Genomic DNA, 14702 nt, shown 5'->3' on the forward strand with positions numbered 1-14702 from the left:
TAGAAGACTCGATGATTACAATTTTAAACGGAGGCCACGGACTGCGCCATGGAGCTTTTAGCGAGCGGTAAACAAGGTGTTTACCGGGTAATACTTCGCGCTACCTTTACCCTACCCTTTACCTTACCCCTTGGCATGTCGACACCTTTACCTTTACCCTTTCACCCGGTAAAAAGGGTAAATTACCTTACCTTGCCGAGGCCTAATCACACCGGTGCGTTGGAGAGCGATCCACACACATTTAACAATTGTGTACGGGTGTTTTGCTGGTTGTTACAACCGTCATTATCAGGCAGTTGCCAGAATTGTGAAAACGTCCTGCAGTCTATTAGTTCGCCGTGTCGGGTGGAGGAGGGTTTATGACACAACATTTTACTTACCTGATATGACCCCCCCCCAAAAATATATTGTGAATCATACCATTAGTCACGAAAGCCTACGTGGTTAACACGTGGTCTCTTTCTACGACCTCACAACCAACACCGTAAAACTTACACTATTGAAACTAGGCATGTCGTCAGTACTTCAATTCAGCCAGAGCAGTCTTACTCGCTTAGACACTCACTCGTACAGTCTGACGCGCTGTTCTCAGATACATTTTTGGATACCAAAATGCTTTTTTTAAAATTTCACGTGGAGAGACAAATATTTATGAAAGAGATATATACATATGCTTATCCGTTTGCTATTTACATTCTCCACAATGATGCTTTCGATTAATTTGCACATATTATAGGAATATAGTGTACAATGATATCGCTTTATTATGATGGATAGTCACACCTGGAACTCTATGGATACAACCCATTCCAAGCCAGCCTCGCAGCGATCCGGAAAATAAAAAGTGAGAAATTAAGCGCTGCACGTAAAGATGCGTTGATTACACTATTAACACTCGTTAATGTTAATGGACACACATATGCCAATGCGCATAGACGCCTCGAGACTCAGTGCGTCTTTCCTGGACATGCAATAAGCATTGCAAATTATTATGATTTTTTATTATTTGACGACATATGCCACTGTGTGCTATGTGGAAGGTATTTGAAGCAGGTGGTCAAGTCGGTGAAGAGCCACTCAGCCAAGGAGGAGGACGACAGCGCGGCGGACGATTTCCTGGGCTGCGTTGACATCTCTCTGAAGGTCAATTCGGGGGCCATCGCATCCCAACTAACCCGGCGCACGCACGCACGCGTGTCCGTTATCACGCCTGACGAATCGCGATCAGAATCTTTGCTTAGGACTGGAGGGCTCTGATGAGCTATGAAGCTCTTTTATTGCAGGTGTCCACTAGTACCTGCGGTGACTGCTATATTGGGGAGACGAAATGACATATTTCTGACCGAATTCGCGAGCACAAATCAGATTTGAAACACGGCAGGACGAATTCTTCGGTCGTAGCTGATCATTGTTACAACACAGCGGGTTCTCATGATATTGTTTTCTCCGATACCAAAGTACTCTGCAAACCTCCCGGGTACTACCAAAGATTTGTCCATGAAGCCATCCAGATATACAAACATAGACACAACTTCAACCGAGAGGATGGTTTTAAATTAAGCAATCATTGGAAAGATGTCATCAACCAAGTCAAACTTTAGCTGCCTTATAATTGTACAGCCATTTCCATGTTTTCCAGTTGGTTTCTATTCCCAGCTTGATTAGCCCCTTTTTTAACCAAGTTAAACCCAAGTTAAACTTTAGCAGTCTTATAGTTTACTGCAGTATACTGCAAGGCAACCAGTTTGTCAGCTTAAATACTGCCTCCTGCCTCCTGTTCATGGGTCTAACTTTCTTCAACCACGTGCCATCGCCTGCACAAGGAGATCTCTCCGTCCCCCTCACCCCCTGCAGCATAACAAAAGGCGGCTTAACTTAGCCCCCCCCCCACGGCCCAGCCTGGCTCCTTCCCCCCCCCCCCCCCCCGTTAACCTGTATATAATCTTGGGTCTCTTAGAGCTCTTCACTTGATACAGCAATTTTGCTGTGACGGTTTACACCTGAAGACGGAAGCTTGTGTTGCCTCCGAAACTTCGTGATTTAATTTAGTTGTTTTCATTTATTTATTGATTTTTTTACTTATGTGACTTTACCGAAAAAAACAAAGAGTATGAATCCTTGCAGTCACAAAAGCTTCAAATCTAAAATTAATGGGTCAGCAGGTTTATGTCTACCAAAAACACCAAGAAAGGATACAGGAGTGAGATAGAAACAAGTTAAGCAATTAAATCATCAATTCCCACACCTCCGATTAACACGGTTGGCTACGCATGGTGCGAGAGAAGTTCAACATACATTTATGCAATAGAGATTCAGCATGCAAGTACAAATTGCACTTGTATATACATTTTTGCAGATGTGTAAGCTTGGGCAAGGCAGCAAAACAACAATAACAACAATCCAAGAACATACCAAGACAATACAGATGACAGCGGTAGAGCACTGATGGGTTGCTTGAGGGCTTCGTTTTACAAAGGGATGCTTTATTTTTTGTTGGTGAACATCAGCACAGCTTCACTAAATGTACTGTGCACCTAATACAGCCGAGTGAACCGCACGGATCAAACGTCGGCAACGATTTTCATTCACTGAAGATAAAAGTGTTTGCCAAAAAAACCCGACCAAAAAAAGCAACAGTTGCTCTTTCGGCAACTTAACAAACGCGCGGCACCCTCTCAAATCTCAATACGATGCATTCTGCCATCCACATGGTGGATAGTCGGAGGTGTAGAGAAAGGAGACTCATGCAATATTACATCTTCACACTACAAAGTGTGTATGTAGTTTGTAGTTTGGCTGGGTCATGTAGCCCGCATGCCCAGCCACCGCATGCCAAAACAGTTTTTGTTCAGCCGGATCGAAGGGGCTAAATGAGCGTGTCATGGGCTAGAGAAGAGACGGAGTGATGTGGTACAGAAGGACGTGGAGCTGAGTGGACTTGCCGATGACTGGTACCAGCGGTGTCAAGATCGGCCTCTGTGGAGGAGGCTCGTGAAGGACGCTACTGGGCAGTTGGAGGCAGTCGCCCTCCAACAACAACGGAGGGCAGAGGAGCGACGCTCACAACAACGAGCGGAGCGCCGGGTAGTTAAAGCACAGCAGGTTGGCACAGTAGGAGGCACAGGTGGTGCATCAGCCAGTCATCTCATTCAGTCAACCCATGGCACCTGGGTCTGCCCCGTGTCCTCCTGCCAGCGGGCGTTCGACACTTCACGTGGCCTTAAAGTGCACATGGCGAATGGCGGTTGTTGTTGTAGTTTGTATAATAATCTATAACGTGCTAGTTTTATGCCACGCCAATCATGCGCACTTCATCTTGCAACCGGTGAGCAACCACAGACAAGCTGGAAGACAGCAGCAGCAGCAGCCGCGGGGTGAGCCGGCGCTACAAATAATTCCCCAAGCTCTGCAGTACTCTATATATTAACGTTATCAGCCAATTAATGAGCATCTAGCCATGTGGCAGGAAACCAGAGAACACGGGAAAAGAATCCACGGGGGGGGGGGAGGGGGGGGGTGGCAAAACTATCCCATACAGAAGGGACAGATGTAGATTAGTCCACACTTTGCTGTGACACTTTCTCCTGGCATGTAAAGCTACGGGCACCTCCTTGACACCCACGGGAAGGGAGTTTCGCAACATTCGACCTGACTCAAGCTGCATGTCAAATTATGATCCATTGTTACTCATAGATGATGCATGTATGGACACCATGCGTCACGTACCTTGCCATTCTCGTGAAACTGGGCTTTGGTGTCTTTCTTCTCCTGTAGTCTTGTTAACTACAGGGTCACGACTCTTTTTTGTCCTGTTGAGCTATTAAGTTTATATATGTAAAAAAAAAGGTATGGCGGTTGCATGTTTTTTCGTGAACATGGCAGCTTCATCGTGTTACACACATCTTTAAACTACAATATGTAGCGTGCAAGAAAGCGCACGGTACTGCATTGCACTACCAGTGATGGTATGACTTAGGGATTTTTATTTAGAATCATGAAAAATAACGTCTTTAATACAATTGCAACACGGTACGACGTTTGTTATTTCCTGTTGATTGATATCAATAGGAGAGCACATTGAAGGCACCTCGCGTGCTCTGCTCAGCCCGCCTGGTCGGTGCCCCTGCACTGCAGGGGCGGGGAACCTTTTTTTTCTGCCAAGGGCCATTTGGATATTTATAACATCATCATTCGCGGGCCATACAAAATTATCAACTTAAAAATTAGCCTGTTATATGTGGTCAAACATTTAATTAACTCACCCCTAATGTGATGGGGCTGCAACTGCTTCTCTTTGGCGAGGCGTGTGATGATATTAGCTGGTATTGACGATGTTGCTACTCGCAACTGCTTTTCCAGCTTTGCTCCGAGATTTATTGAATTTCGAGTCCCGCCTGCGGTTGCCTTGGCAGGGCCAGAGACCAAATTATTTCGTGGGCCCTCAACGGCCCGCGGGCCGGACGTTCCCCACCCCTGCCTACAGGAACTGTCGATGGCTGGAAGGAAGGAGTGGTTCCATTTGCAGAAGCAGCCGAGCTTCAGTAACGTGTCCGGCGATTGCCACCTCTCGCTTCACATTTCTGCTAAAAAGGTGACGAGCGTCTTGAGTGTGCAACACGCGGAATGGATGACAACCGATGGTCAAGAGTTAATAGCTGAGTGGCCCGTGGTGGATAATTAAAATTAATCGGCGTTTTGCACTTTCTGACAAATGAAACAGGAGGCGTTAAGATATTCAACCACCCGATGGAAACCTTTTGCAGGGAATCATGTCTGCATTAACCACACGTGCTTGCGGTCCCCTACATATTCGGATGCTTTCAGACAAATGAGTGTTTACGTGCGGGAGGAAACCGGAGCACGCGGACAAAAAAACCCACGCGTGTAGGACGCCGATACTGACGCCTAATGTATTGCTGCAGAATGTCAGAATCAATCAGAATCGTCATTTCGACTAGAGGAGGAATCCGATGAGCTATGAAGCTCTTTGTTCACAGGAGTCCAGTACGGGCGCGTCGGCGAGTTCCGACAGCAATGTTCCGCCGAAGCAGAGGTACCCTATAAAGATCCAGCTCGTGCTTATGACTGCGCTGCTGAGACATGAACTCAAGGTCATGGTAAGTCTTTGCTCGTTTACAACGGCATCGAGCGCCCCTCCGTTGCGCCTCTGCACATTCGCGTGCTCCCCTTGGCCAACAACAGCAATAGCCACGGCCGACTTTCCTTCACTTTGCGTGTCGCCCCGCGCAGAGGGAGGCTCAAGATTGGAGTGGCGAGCTGAGCACAGGGGCCACCCGGATATTGGCGCTGAACAGCGTGCAACGGGGCTTGACGTCGTCTCAGCAAGCTGTGGCGTGAGTGCCTCCCCGTTATGAACTTCGCAACGAAATTCGCGACCGGCGCGAGCTGTGAACCTCGACGGCTTCTCGTTTTATCCACACGCGGCTCCGTACGAACCCGTTGTTTAAATGAAGAGCATTTGTCCGGTGAGGTCTTTTTTTTTGTTGTTGTAGATATTTCATCCGTAAGCATTGGTGTCTGTTTTTAACAAAATTTTTTTTTTCTTACTCACCTATCTATTTATTATATGTTTTAATTCAACAAGAGCCCGGTACAGAACTCGAGCAGTAACATGGGAAAGGTGGGGGGGGGGGGAACAGAAATTCTAAGGGCAGATGCCCGATCAGCATAGCTAAGGTGTAAAGTGGAGAGGGAGAGAAGTGCGCTCACTGCCCCACTTACGTAGCGAACTGCGAGCAGGAACGCAGTCTCTTTACACGGGGGAGGGATGGCGAGGGGGAAGGGAGAAAGTAAAAGGCGGGTGGAGGGGGGTGGCAATCGGTGGAAGCAATGCCATCTGTTCATTCCCTTTGCCAAAATCATGTCCACCTGACACTGGATCCTCGAATCGCCGCTCACACGTGGTCCCTCTTTTGTAGTCGCAACAAGTCTGCATGCTCACGCCCCGCTGTGCGAGTCCGCTCCAGTGCACATGGCGCCGCGGCGATGTAGCCTCACCCTTTAGACCTTGCAATGCAAGTGCACACACACACACACACTATCTCACGATCGGTGGAAATGGGAAGCTGCACCATTGATGGAGGAACTGTGTTGGGAAACAGCTTGATCCACTTAACCATTTCCCCGTTCCGAGACGTCTGCAAGTTGCAGGGCGGTGACCCGTTCGCCGCTGAATCTCGGAACACGCGAGCGGTTATCGTTAATTTCATTTGCAGCACAGCGCCGTTGTTTTTAAAGACTCACCGCGGAGAACCGCAGCGACACGACCGCGCTCGTTGATAGCTGGCGACAAACTGCGCCGCACGCCTTCCCATAGGGGCTTGCGGGAGCCTCGGTACCGATTAAGATATTTTATTTTTAATTCTGGTTCCGTTCTGATGCCATACATGTACGTCATTGGAATGGAATTGGAAGAACAGCTGATGACGTACGTATGTACGTATGTATGTACGTCATCGGAACGGGAAACGGGTTAGGACGTCCCCTGCTTGAATTTCACTTCTCTTCGCAGACGCTGGATCGTGTACAGCACGGAGCTGTGCAGCAGAGGCGTCCACTATGAGATGCTGCAGCCGTGCCTTGAGGAGATGCAGCGGACCTGGAAACGGTTGGATGCGCAGAGCCCAGAGGTAACTGCTCGTGCTGCGGCACTGCCTGAGCGCGCGGTGCAGGTTTCCACTAGAACGGCCCAAAATGACCGTCCTTGCCGAGTTCGGATCCGGGCGCCCGTAGGACAACGGCGCGGATGTTAGAACTGGCTAGAGCCACCAGGCGTGTGCGTACTGTGTTCGCAGTCGCGCTCCAACAACGACGGAGGGCACGGGAGCGGCGCTCACAGCAGTGAGTGCACAGACGTGGCAGCATATAAGAACGGGTGTTTACTTTTCTGCATTGGTTTCCAGTTGAAACCCGTGGTTGAGTTTAAGATCCTCCGACCTGTGTTCAAGGCTTCAAATTGGCCCAGGAGTTGATTCAGCCACACGCTCCACTGTCCAACCACACACTCCACTATCCACGCACTCCACTATCCAACCACACACTCCACTATCCAGCCACACACTCCACTATCCAGCCACACGCTCCACTATCCAGCCACACACTCCACTATCCACACACTCCACTATCCAACCACACACTTCACTATCCAGCCACACACTCCACTATCCAGTCACACACTCCACTATCCACACACTCCACTATCCAGCCACACGCTACACTATCCAGCCACACACTCCACTATCCAGCCACACACTCCACTATCCAGCCACACACTCCACTATCCAGCCACACACTCCACTATCCAGCCACACACTCCACTCCACTATCCAGCCACAGACTCCACTATCCAGTCACACACTCCACTATCCAGTCACACACTCCACTATCCAGCCACACACTCCACTATCCAGTCACACACTCCACTATTCTTCCACACACTCCACTATTCAGCCACACACTCCACTATCCAGCCACACACTCCACTATCCAGCCACACACTCAACTATCCAGTCACACACTCCACTATCCAGTCACACACTCCACTATCCTTCCACATACTCAACTATCCAGTCACACACTCCACTATCCAGTCACACACTCCACTATCCAGTCACACACTCCACTATCCACACACTCCACTATCCTTCCACACACTCCACTATCCAGCCACACACTCCACTATCCAGCCACACACTCCACTACCCACACACTCCACTATCCTTCCACACACTCCACTATCCTTCCACACACTCCACTATCCATTCACACACTCCACTATCCACACACTCCACTACCCAGCCACAAACTCCACTATCCAGTCACACACTCCACTATCCAGCCACACGCTACACTATCCAGCCACACACTCCACTATCCAGCCACACACTCCACTATCCAGTCACACACTCCACTATCCAGCCACACACTCCACTATCCAGCCACACACTCCACTCCACTATCCAGCCACACACTCCACTATCCAGTCACACACTCCACTATCCAGTCACACACTCCACTATCCGGCCACACACTCCACTATCCAGTCACACACTCCACTATTCTTCCACACACTCCACTATCCAGCCACACACTCCACTATCCAGCCACACACTCCACTATCCAGCCACACACTCAACTATCCAGTCACACACTCCACTATCCAGTCACACACTCCACTATCCTTCCACACACTCAACTATCCAGTCACACACTCCACTATCCAGTCACACACTCCACTATCCAGTCACACACTCCACTATCCACACACTCCACTATCCTTCCACACACTCCACTATCCAGCCACACACTCCACTATCCAGCCACACACTCCACTACCCACACACTCCACTATCCTTCCACACACTCCACTATCCATTCACACACTCCACTATCCACACACTCCACTACCCAGCCACAAACTCCACTATCCAGTCACACACTCCACTACCCAACCACACACTCCACTATCCAGCCACATACTCCACTATCCAGCCACACACTCCACTATCCACACACGCCACTATCCAACCACACACTCCACTATCCAGTCACACACTCCACTATCCATCCACACACTCTACTATCCAGCCACACACTCCACTATCCAGCCACACACTCCACTATCCATTCACACACTCCACTATCCACACACTCCACTACCCAGCCACAAACTCCACTATCCAGTCACACACTCCACTACCCAACCACACACTCCACTATCCAGCCACACACTCCACTACCCACACACTCCACTATCCTTCCACACACTCCACTATCCTTCCACACACTCCACTATCCATTCACACACTCCACTATCCACACACTCCACTACCCAGCCACAAACTCCACTATCCAGTCACACACTCCACTACCCAACCACACACTCCACTATCCAGCCACATACTCCACTATCCAGCCACACACTCCACTATCCACACACTCCACTATCCAACCACACACTCCACTATCCAGTCACACACTCCACTATCCAGCCACACGCTACACTATCCAGCCACACACTCCACTATCCAGCCACACACTCCACTATCCAGCCACACACTCCACTATCCAGCCACACACTCCACTATCCAGCCACACACTCCACTATCCTTCCACACACTCCACTATCTTTCCACACACTCCACTATCCATTCACACACTCCACTATCCACACACTCCACTACCCAGCCACAAACTCCACTATCCAGTCACACACTCCACTACCCAACCACACACTCCACTATCCAGCCACATACTCCACTATCCAGCCACACACTCCACTATCCACACACGCCACTATCCAACCACACACTCTACTATCCAGTCACACACTCCACTATCCATCCACACACTCTACTATCCAGCCACACACTCCACTATCCAGCCACACACTCCACTATCCATTCACACACTCCACTATCCACACACTCCACTACCCAGCCACAAACTCCACTATCCAGTCACACACTCCACTACCCAACCACACACTCCACTATCCAGCCACACACTCCACTACCCACACACTCCACTATCCTTCCACACACTCCACTATCCTTCCACACACTCCACTATCCATTCACACACTCCACTATCCACACACTCCACTACCCAGCCACAAACTCCACTATCCAGTCACACACTCCACTACCCAACCACACACTCCACTATCCAGCCACATACTCCACTATCCAGCCACACACTCCACTATCCACACACTCCACTATCCAACCACACACTCCACTATCCAGTCACACACTCCACTATCCAGCCACACGCTACACTATCCAGCCACACACTCCACTATCCAGCCACACACTCCACTATCCAGCAACACACTCCACTATCCAGCCACACACTCCACTATCCAGCCACACACTCCACTATCCAGCCACACACTCCACTCCACTATCCAGCCACACACTCCACTATCCAGTCACACACTCCACTATCCAGTCACATACTCCACTATCCAGCCACACACTCCACTATTCAGTCACACACTCCACTATTCTTCCACACACTCCACTATCCAGCCACACACTCCACTATCCAGCCACACACTCCACTATCCAGCCACACACTCAACTATCCAGTCACACACTCCACTATCCAGTCACACACTCCACTATCCTTCCACACACTCAACTATCCAGTCACACACTCCACTATCCAGCCACACACTCCACTACCCACACACTCCACTATCCTTCCACACACTCCACTATCCTTCCACACACTCCACTATCCATTCACACACTCCACTATCCACACACTCCACTACCCAGCCACAAACTCCACTATCCAGTCACACACTCCACTACCCAACCACACACTCCACTATCCAGCCACATACTCCACTATCCAGCCACACACTCCACTATCCACACACGCCACTATCCAACCACACACTCCACTATCCAGTCACACACTCCACTATCCATCCACACACTCTACTATCCAGCCACACACTCCACTATCCAGTCACACACTCTACTATCCACACACTCCACTATCCACACACTCCACTATCCAACCACACACTCCACTATCCAGTCACACACTCCACTATCCAGTCACACGCTCCACTATCCAGCCACACACTCCACTATCCAGCCACACACTCCACTATCCAGCCACACACTCCACTACCCAGTCACACACTCCACTATCCAGTCACACACTCCACTATCCACACACTCCACTATCCAGTCACACGCTCCACTATCCAACCAAACGCTCCACTATCCAGTCACACGCTCCACTATCCAACCACACACTCCACTATCCAACCACATGCTCCACTATCCAACCACACACTCCACTATCCAGCCACACACTCCACTATCCAACCACACACTCCACTATCCAACCACACACTCCACTATCCAGCCACACACTCCACTATCCAGTCACACACTCCACTATCCAGTCACACACTCCACTATCCAGCCACACACTCCACTATCCAGTCACACACTCCACTATTCTTCCACACACTCCACTATCCAGCCACACACTCCACTATCCAGCCACACACTCCACTATCCAGCCACACACTCAACTATCCAGTCACACACTCCACTATCCAGTCACACACTCCACTATCCTTCCACACACTCAACTATCCAGTCACACACTCCACTATCCAGTCACACACTCCACTATCCAGTCACACACTCCACTATCCACACACTCCACTATCCTTCCACACACTCCACTATCCAGCCACACACTCCACTATCCAGCCACACACTCCACTACCCACACACTCCACTATCCTTCCACACACTCCACTATCCTTCCACACACTCCACTATCCATTCACACACTCCACTATCCACACACTCCACTACCCAGCCACAAACTCCACTATCCAGTCACACACTCCACTACCCAACCACACACTCCACTATCCAGCCACATACTCCACTATCCAGCCACACACTCCACTATCCACACACGCCACTATCCAACCACACACTCCACTATCCAGTCACACACTCCACTATCCATCCACACACTCTACTATCCAGCCACACACTCCACTATCCAGTCACACACTCTACTATCCACACACTCCACTATCCACACACTCCACTATCCAACCACACACTCCACTATCCAGTCACACACTCCACTATCCAGTCACACGCTCCACTATCCAGCCACACACTCCACTATCCAGCCACACACTCCACTATCCAGCCACACACTCCACTACCCAGCCACACACTCCACTATCCAGCCACATACTCCACTATCCAGTCACACACTCCACTATCCAGTCACACACTCCACTATCCACACACTCCACTATCCAGTCACACGCTCCACTATCCAACCACACGCTCCACTATCCAGTCACACGCTCCACTATCCAACCACACACTCCACTATCCAACCACACGCTCCACTATCCAACCACACACTCCACTATCCAGCCACACACTCCACTATCCAACCACACACTCCACTATCCAACCACACACTCCACTATCCAACCACACACTCCACTATCCAGCCACACACTCCACTATCCCCACACTCCACTATCCAACCACACGCTCCACTATCCAACCACACACTCCACTATCCAGCCACACACTCCACTATCCAACCACACACTCCACTATCCAACCACACACTCCACTATCCAACCACACACTCCACTATCCAGCCACACACTCCACTATCCAGCCACACACTCCACTATCCAGTCACACACTCCACTATCCAGTCACACACTCCACTATCCACACACTCCACTATCCAGTCACACGCTCCACTATCCAACCACACGCTTCACTATCCAGTCACACGCTCCACTATCCAACCACACGCTCCACTATCCAGCCACACACTCCACTATCCCCACACTCCACTATCCAACCACACACTCTACTATTCAGCCACACACTCCACTATCCAGCCACACACTCCACTATCCAGCCACACACTCCACTACCCACACACTCCACTATCCAGCCACACGCTGTACTATCCAGCCACACACTCAACTACCCACACACTCCACTATCCAGCCACACGCTGTACTATCCAGCCACACACTCAACTATCCACACACTCCACTATCCAGTCACACACTTCACTATCCACATGCTCCACTATCCAGCCACACACTCCACTATCACGCCACACGCTCCACAATTCAGGTCAGGGACTCGCAGTCGATGAAGACTTTTAAGTCCCGGCTGTGACCCCACCACGTGTCTGACACAGCGGCCTCCTCTCTCGATCTCACTCTCGCCTTCTCCTCCTCAGTCTTTCTCGTCTCCGTTTGCTTCTCACTTATTTCCCTCTTGTATATGCGTGACGCTCTGAGATCCATTGTTTAAGGGCACCTCGTACACCTAAATGATTGTTGTTATTACAGCGCAAGGCAACCTGGCACGACAACGCGATAGTCACCCATCCATTTAAGGTCGACTCAGCCTTTATTGCGTACCTGGCGTGGTGTGTAACCATCAGCACCGGAGAGGTCTCTGGACACCTCAATTGGCCTTAGCAGGAACTTGCTGACAGCATTCCCACCGACAGTTTGCGAAAGTCTGCAGGGGAGATATGTGTGTGTGCGTTGATGCATTGGGGAGCGGTATTGCAGTGGTTAGCGCTGCACTGCGCCACGAACCCAACAACCCGAGTTCGATTCCCGCTCACGGCTACCAACAGTGACGGTTACCTGAATCGGTCCTGGGCCTCCTCTAGGTCAACTCGGCCTTAAACGAGTACCCGGTGCAGTTTGCAACCATTGCCACTGGGGAGACAAAGGCGGCCGGGCACGGTGCTGGTCCACCCGCTCCCTCGTGTGCCACAGTGCCCTGCCTTCATAGGCGCTCGCTAACAGCACTTGCCCCAACAGTCTGTTAAGGCTGGGGATCTTTGTCTTTGTTGCGTGCATTGTAGGCCCAGCTGCTGTGCGCGAGCTTCACTGCCTACATCGATGACGTTCTCAGCAAGCTCCGCCAGATTCCCGCCCTCCCTGCCGAGTCGGAGGACGCCACCGCCAAGCTGCAAGCCATGCTCTGGTCTCCAGCTTTAATTCCCCGCCACCACCACCACCAACTCGGCACCACCTCCAGGGGCTCACGTTGATGCGCTGGAGACCCGGGGGGGGGGGGGGGGGTGGGGAGAGAGCTCACTCTAACGGAGCGAGCTGTAGGGGCCGCTGTCATCTTTCGCTCCTCCGTAGGGGGTGGCGGGTGGGGGTGGGACCTATTGGGACAGGAGGCGCCACGGTTCAACAGAAATGGTTACGTGGCGGGGTTTTTATTGTGGGGCACCATTTCTACAAATCTTGAAGTCCGCAAGTCCAATCGATCATCGATTATCCGGCGGCTACAGGGGGAGAAGGGTGCGCCGGATTTTCAAAATTGCCGGATAATCATTCAATCGTTTTTAAACTTATTTTTCTTTGCACATTCTTGCATAACATTTTGTTTTAGGTGTTGTGTCTTTTTTAATTGTTTTAAATGTGTTTGCTATATTAAATTGGCATAAATAGATGTACGAATGGACACATTTTTTAGCTATTGTACAAGGTATTGACTTTACCATACTCATAACTCTAATCTCGAAGACTCTGCGTGGGGTGATGTACGCACTAAAATCTTGTTCCAACACTAACATGTGTTTGACGATCGCCGGGCTGGTTACAGCCTTTGGAGAAGTTTTGCCGGATCGGCCCGAGATCGCCGGATAATGTTGGAAGCCGATTAATAACGTGCCGGATAATCGATGATCGACTGTAATCTTTTCTAAAATTAAACGGTGCAGGCAGTGGCGTCGCCTGGTTGGCCTGGGTCCCCTGGTGCAAGGAATGGAATGGGGTCTCTCTTTACTTCCCATGTGGCAGCAATCTGCTAGCATGCTGCCACATGCTGTCATAAAAAAGGCTTGACGTCTATTTAAAAAAAAAGAGTTAAATGTTTCCCTACAAAGCACATCTCACCCCGAATGACGAAGGTTACGCGACCTCAATTCTTGTCGTCGCATGTTTCGTCTTGCATTAGAGGGAGCCATGGCGAGATGTTAACTACCTCGCCCGGCATTCAGGAGGTGCTAAGTTCGATCCTGACCGTGACGCCTGCTGCTGCTGCTGCTGTATATTTGGAGGTTGCACGTTCACCCCCGTGGTCACGTGGGGGTTTTCTCCGGGTCCTTCA

General features: G+C 50.3%; 1 protein-coding gene across 2 annotated transcripts in view; it reads left to right on the forward strand.

The window, feature by feature from the left end:
* Positions 1 to 14702, forward strand: part of LOC116949756 (BAI1-associated protein 3-like) — a 48443-nt gene that overhangs the window by 8428 nt on the left and 25313 nt on the right. For both annotated transcript variants that reach the window (XM_032967396.2, XM_076072293.1), the window contains 6 exons: positions 1041 to 1143; positions 4484 to 4591; positions 4998 to 5117; positions 5251 to 5354; positions 6533 to 6650; positions 13444 to 13565. In XM_032967396.2, coding sequence (XP_032823287.2) covers positions 1041 to 1143; positions 4484 to 4591; positions 4998 to 5117; positions 5251 to 5354; positions 6533 to 6650; positions 13444 to 13565 — 675 coding nt within the window. The remainder of the gene's footprint in view (positions 1 to 1040; positions 1144 to 4483; positions 4592 to 4997; positions 5118 to 5250; positions 5355 to 6532; positions 6651 to 13443; positions 13566 to 14702) is intronic.

Source organism: Petromyzon marinus, chromosome 37 (genome assembly GCF_048934315.1).
Source record: "Petromyzon marinus isolate PM22_M1 ecotype Great Lakes invasive population chromosome 37, UKy_Petmar_22M1.pri1.0, whole genome shotgun sequence".
NCBI classification, from domain to species: Eukaryota; Metazoa; Chordata; class Hyperoartia; order Petromyzontiformes; family Petromyzontidae; genus Petromyzon; species Petromyzon marinus.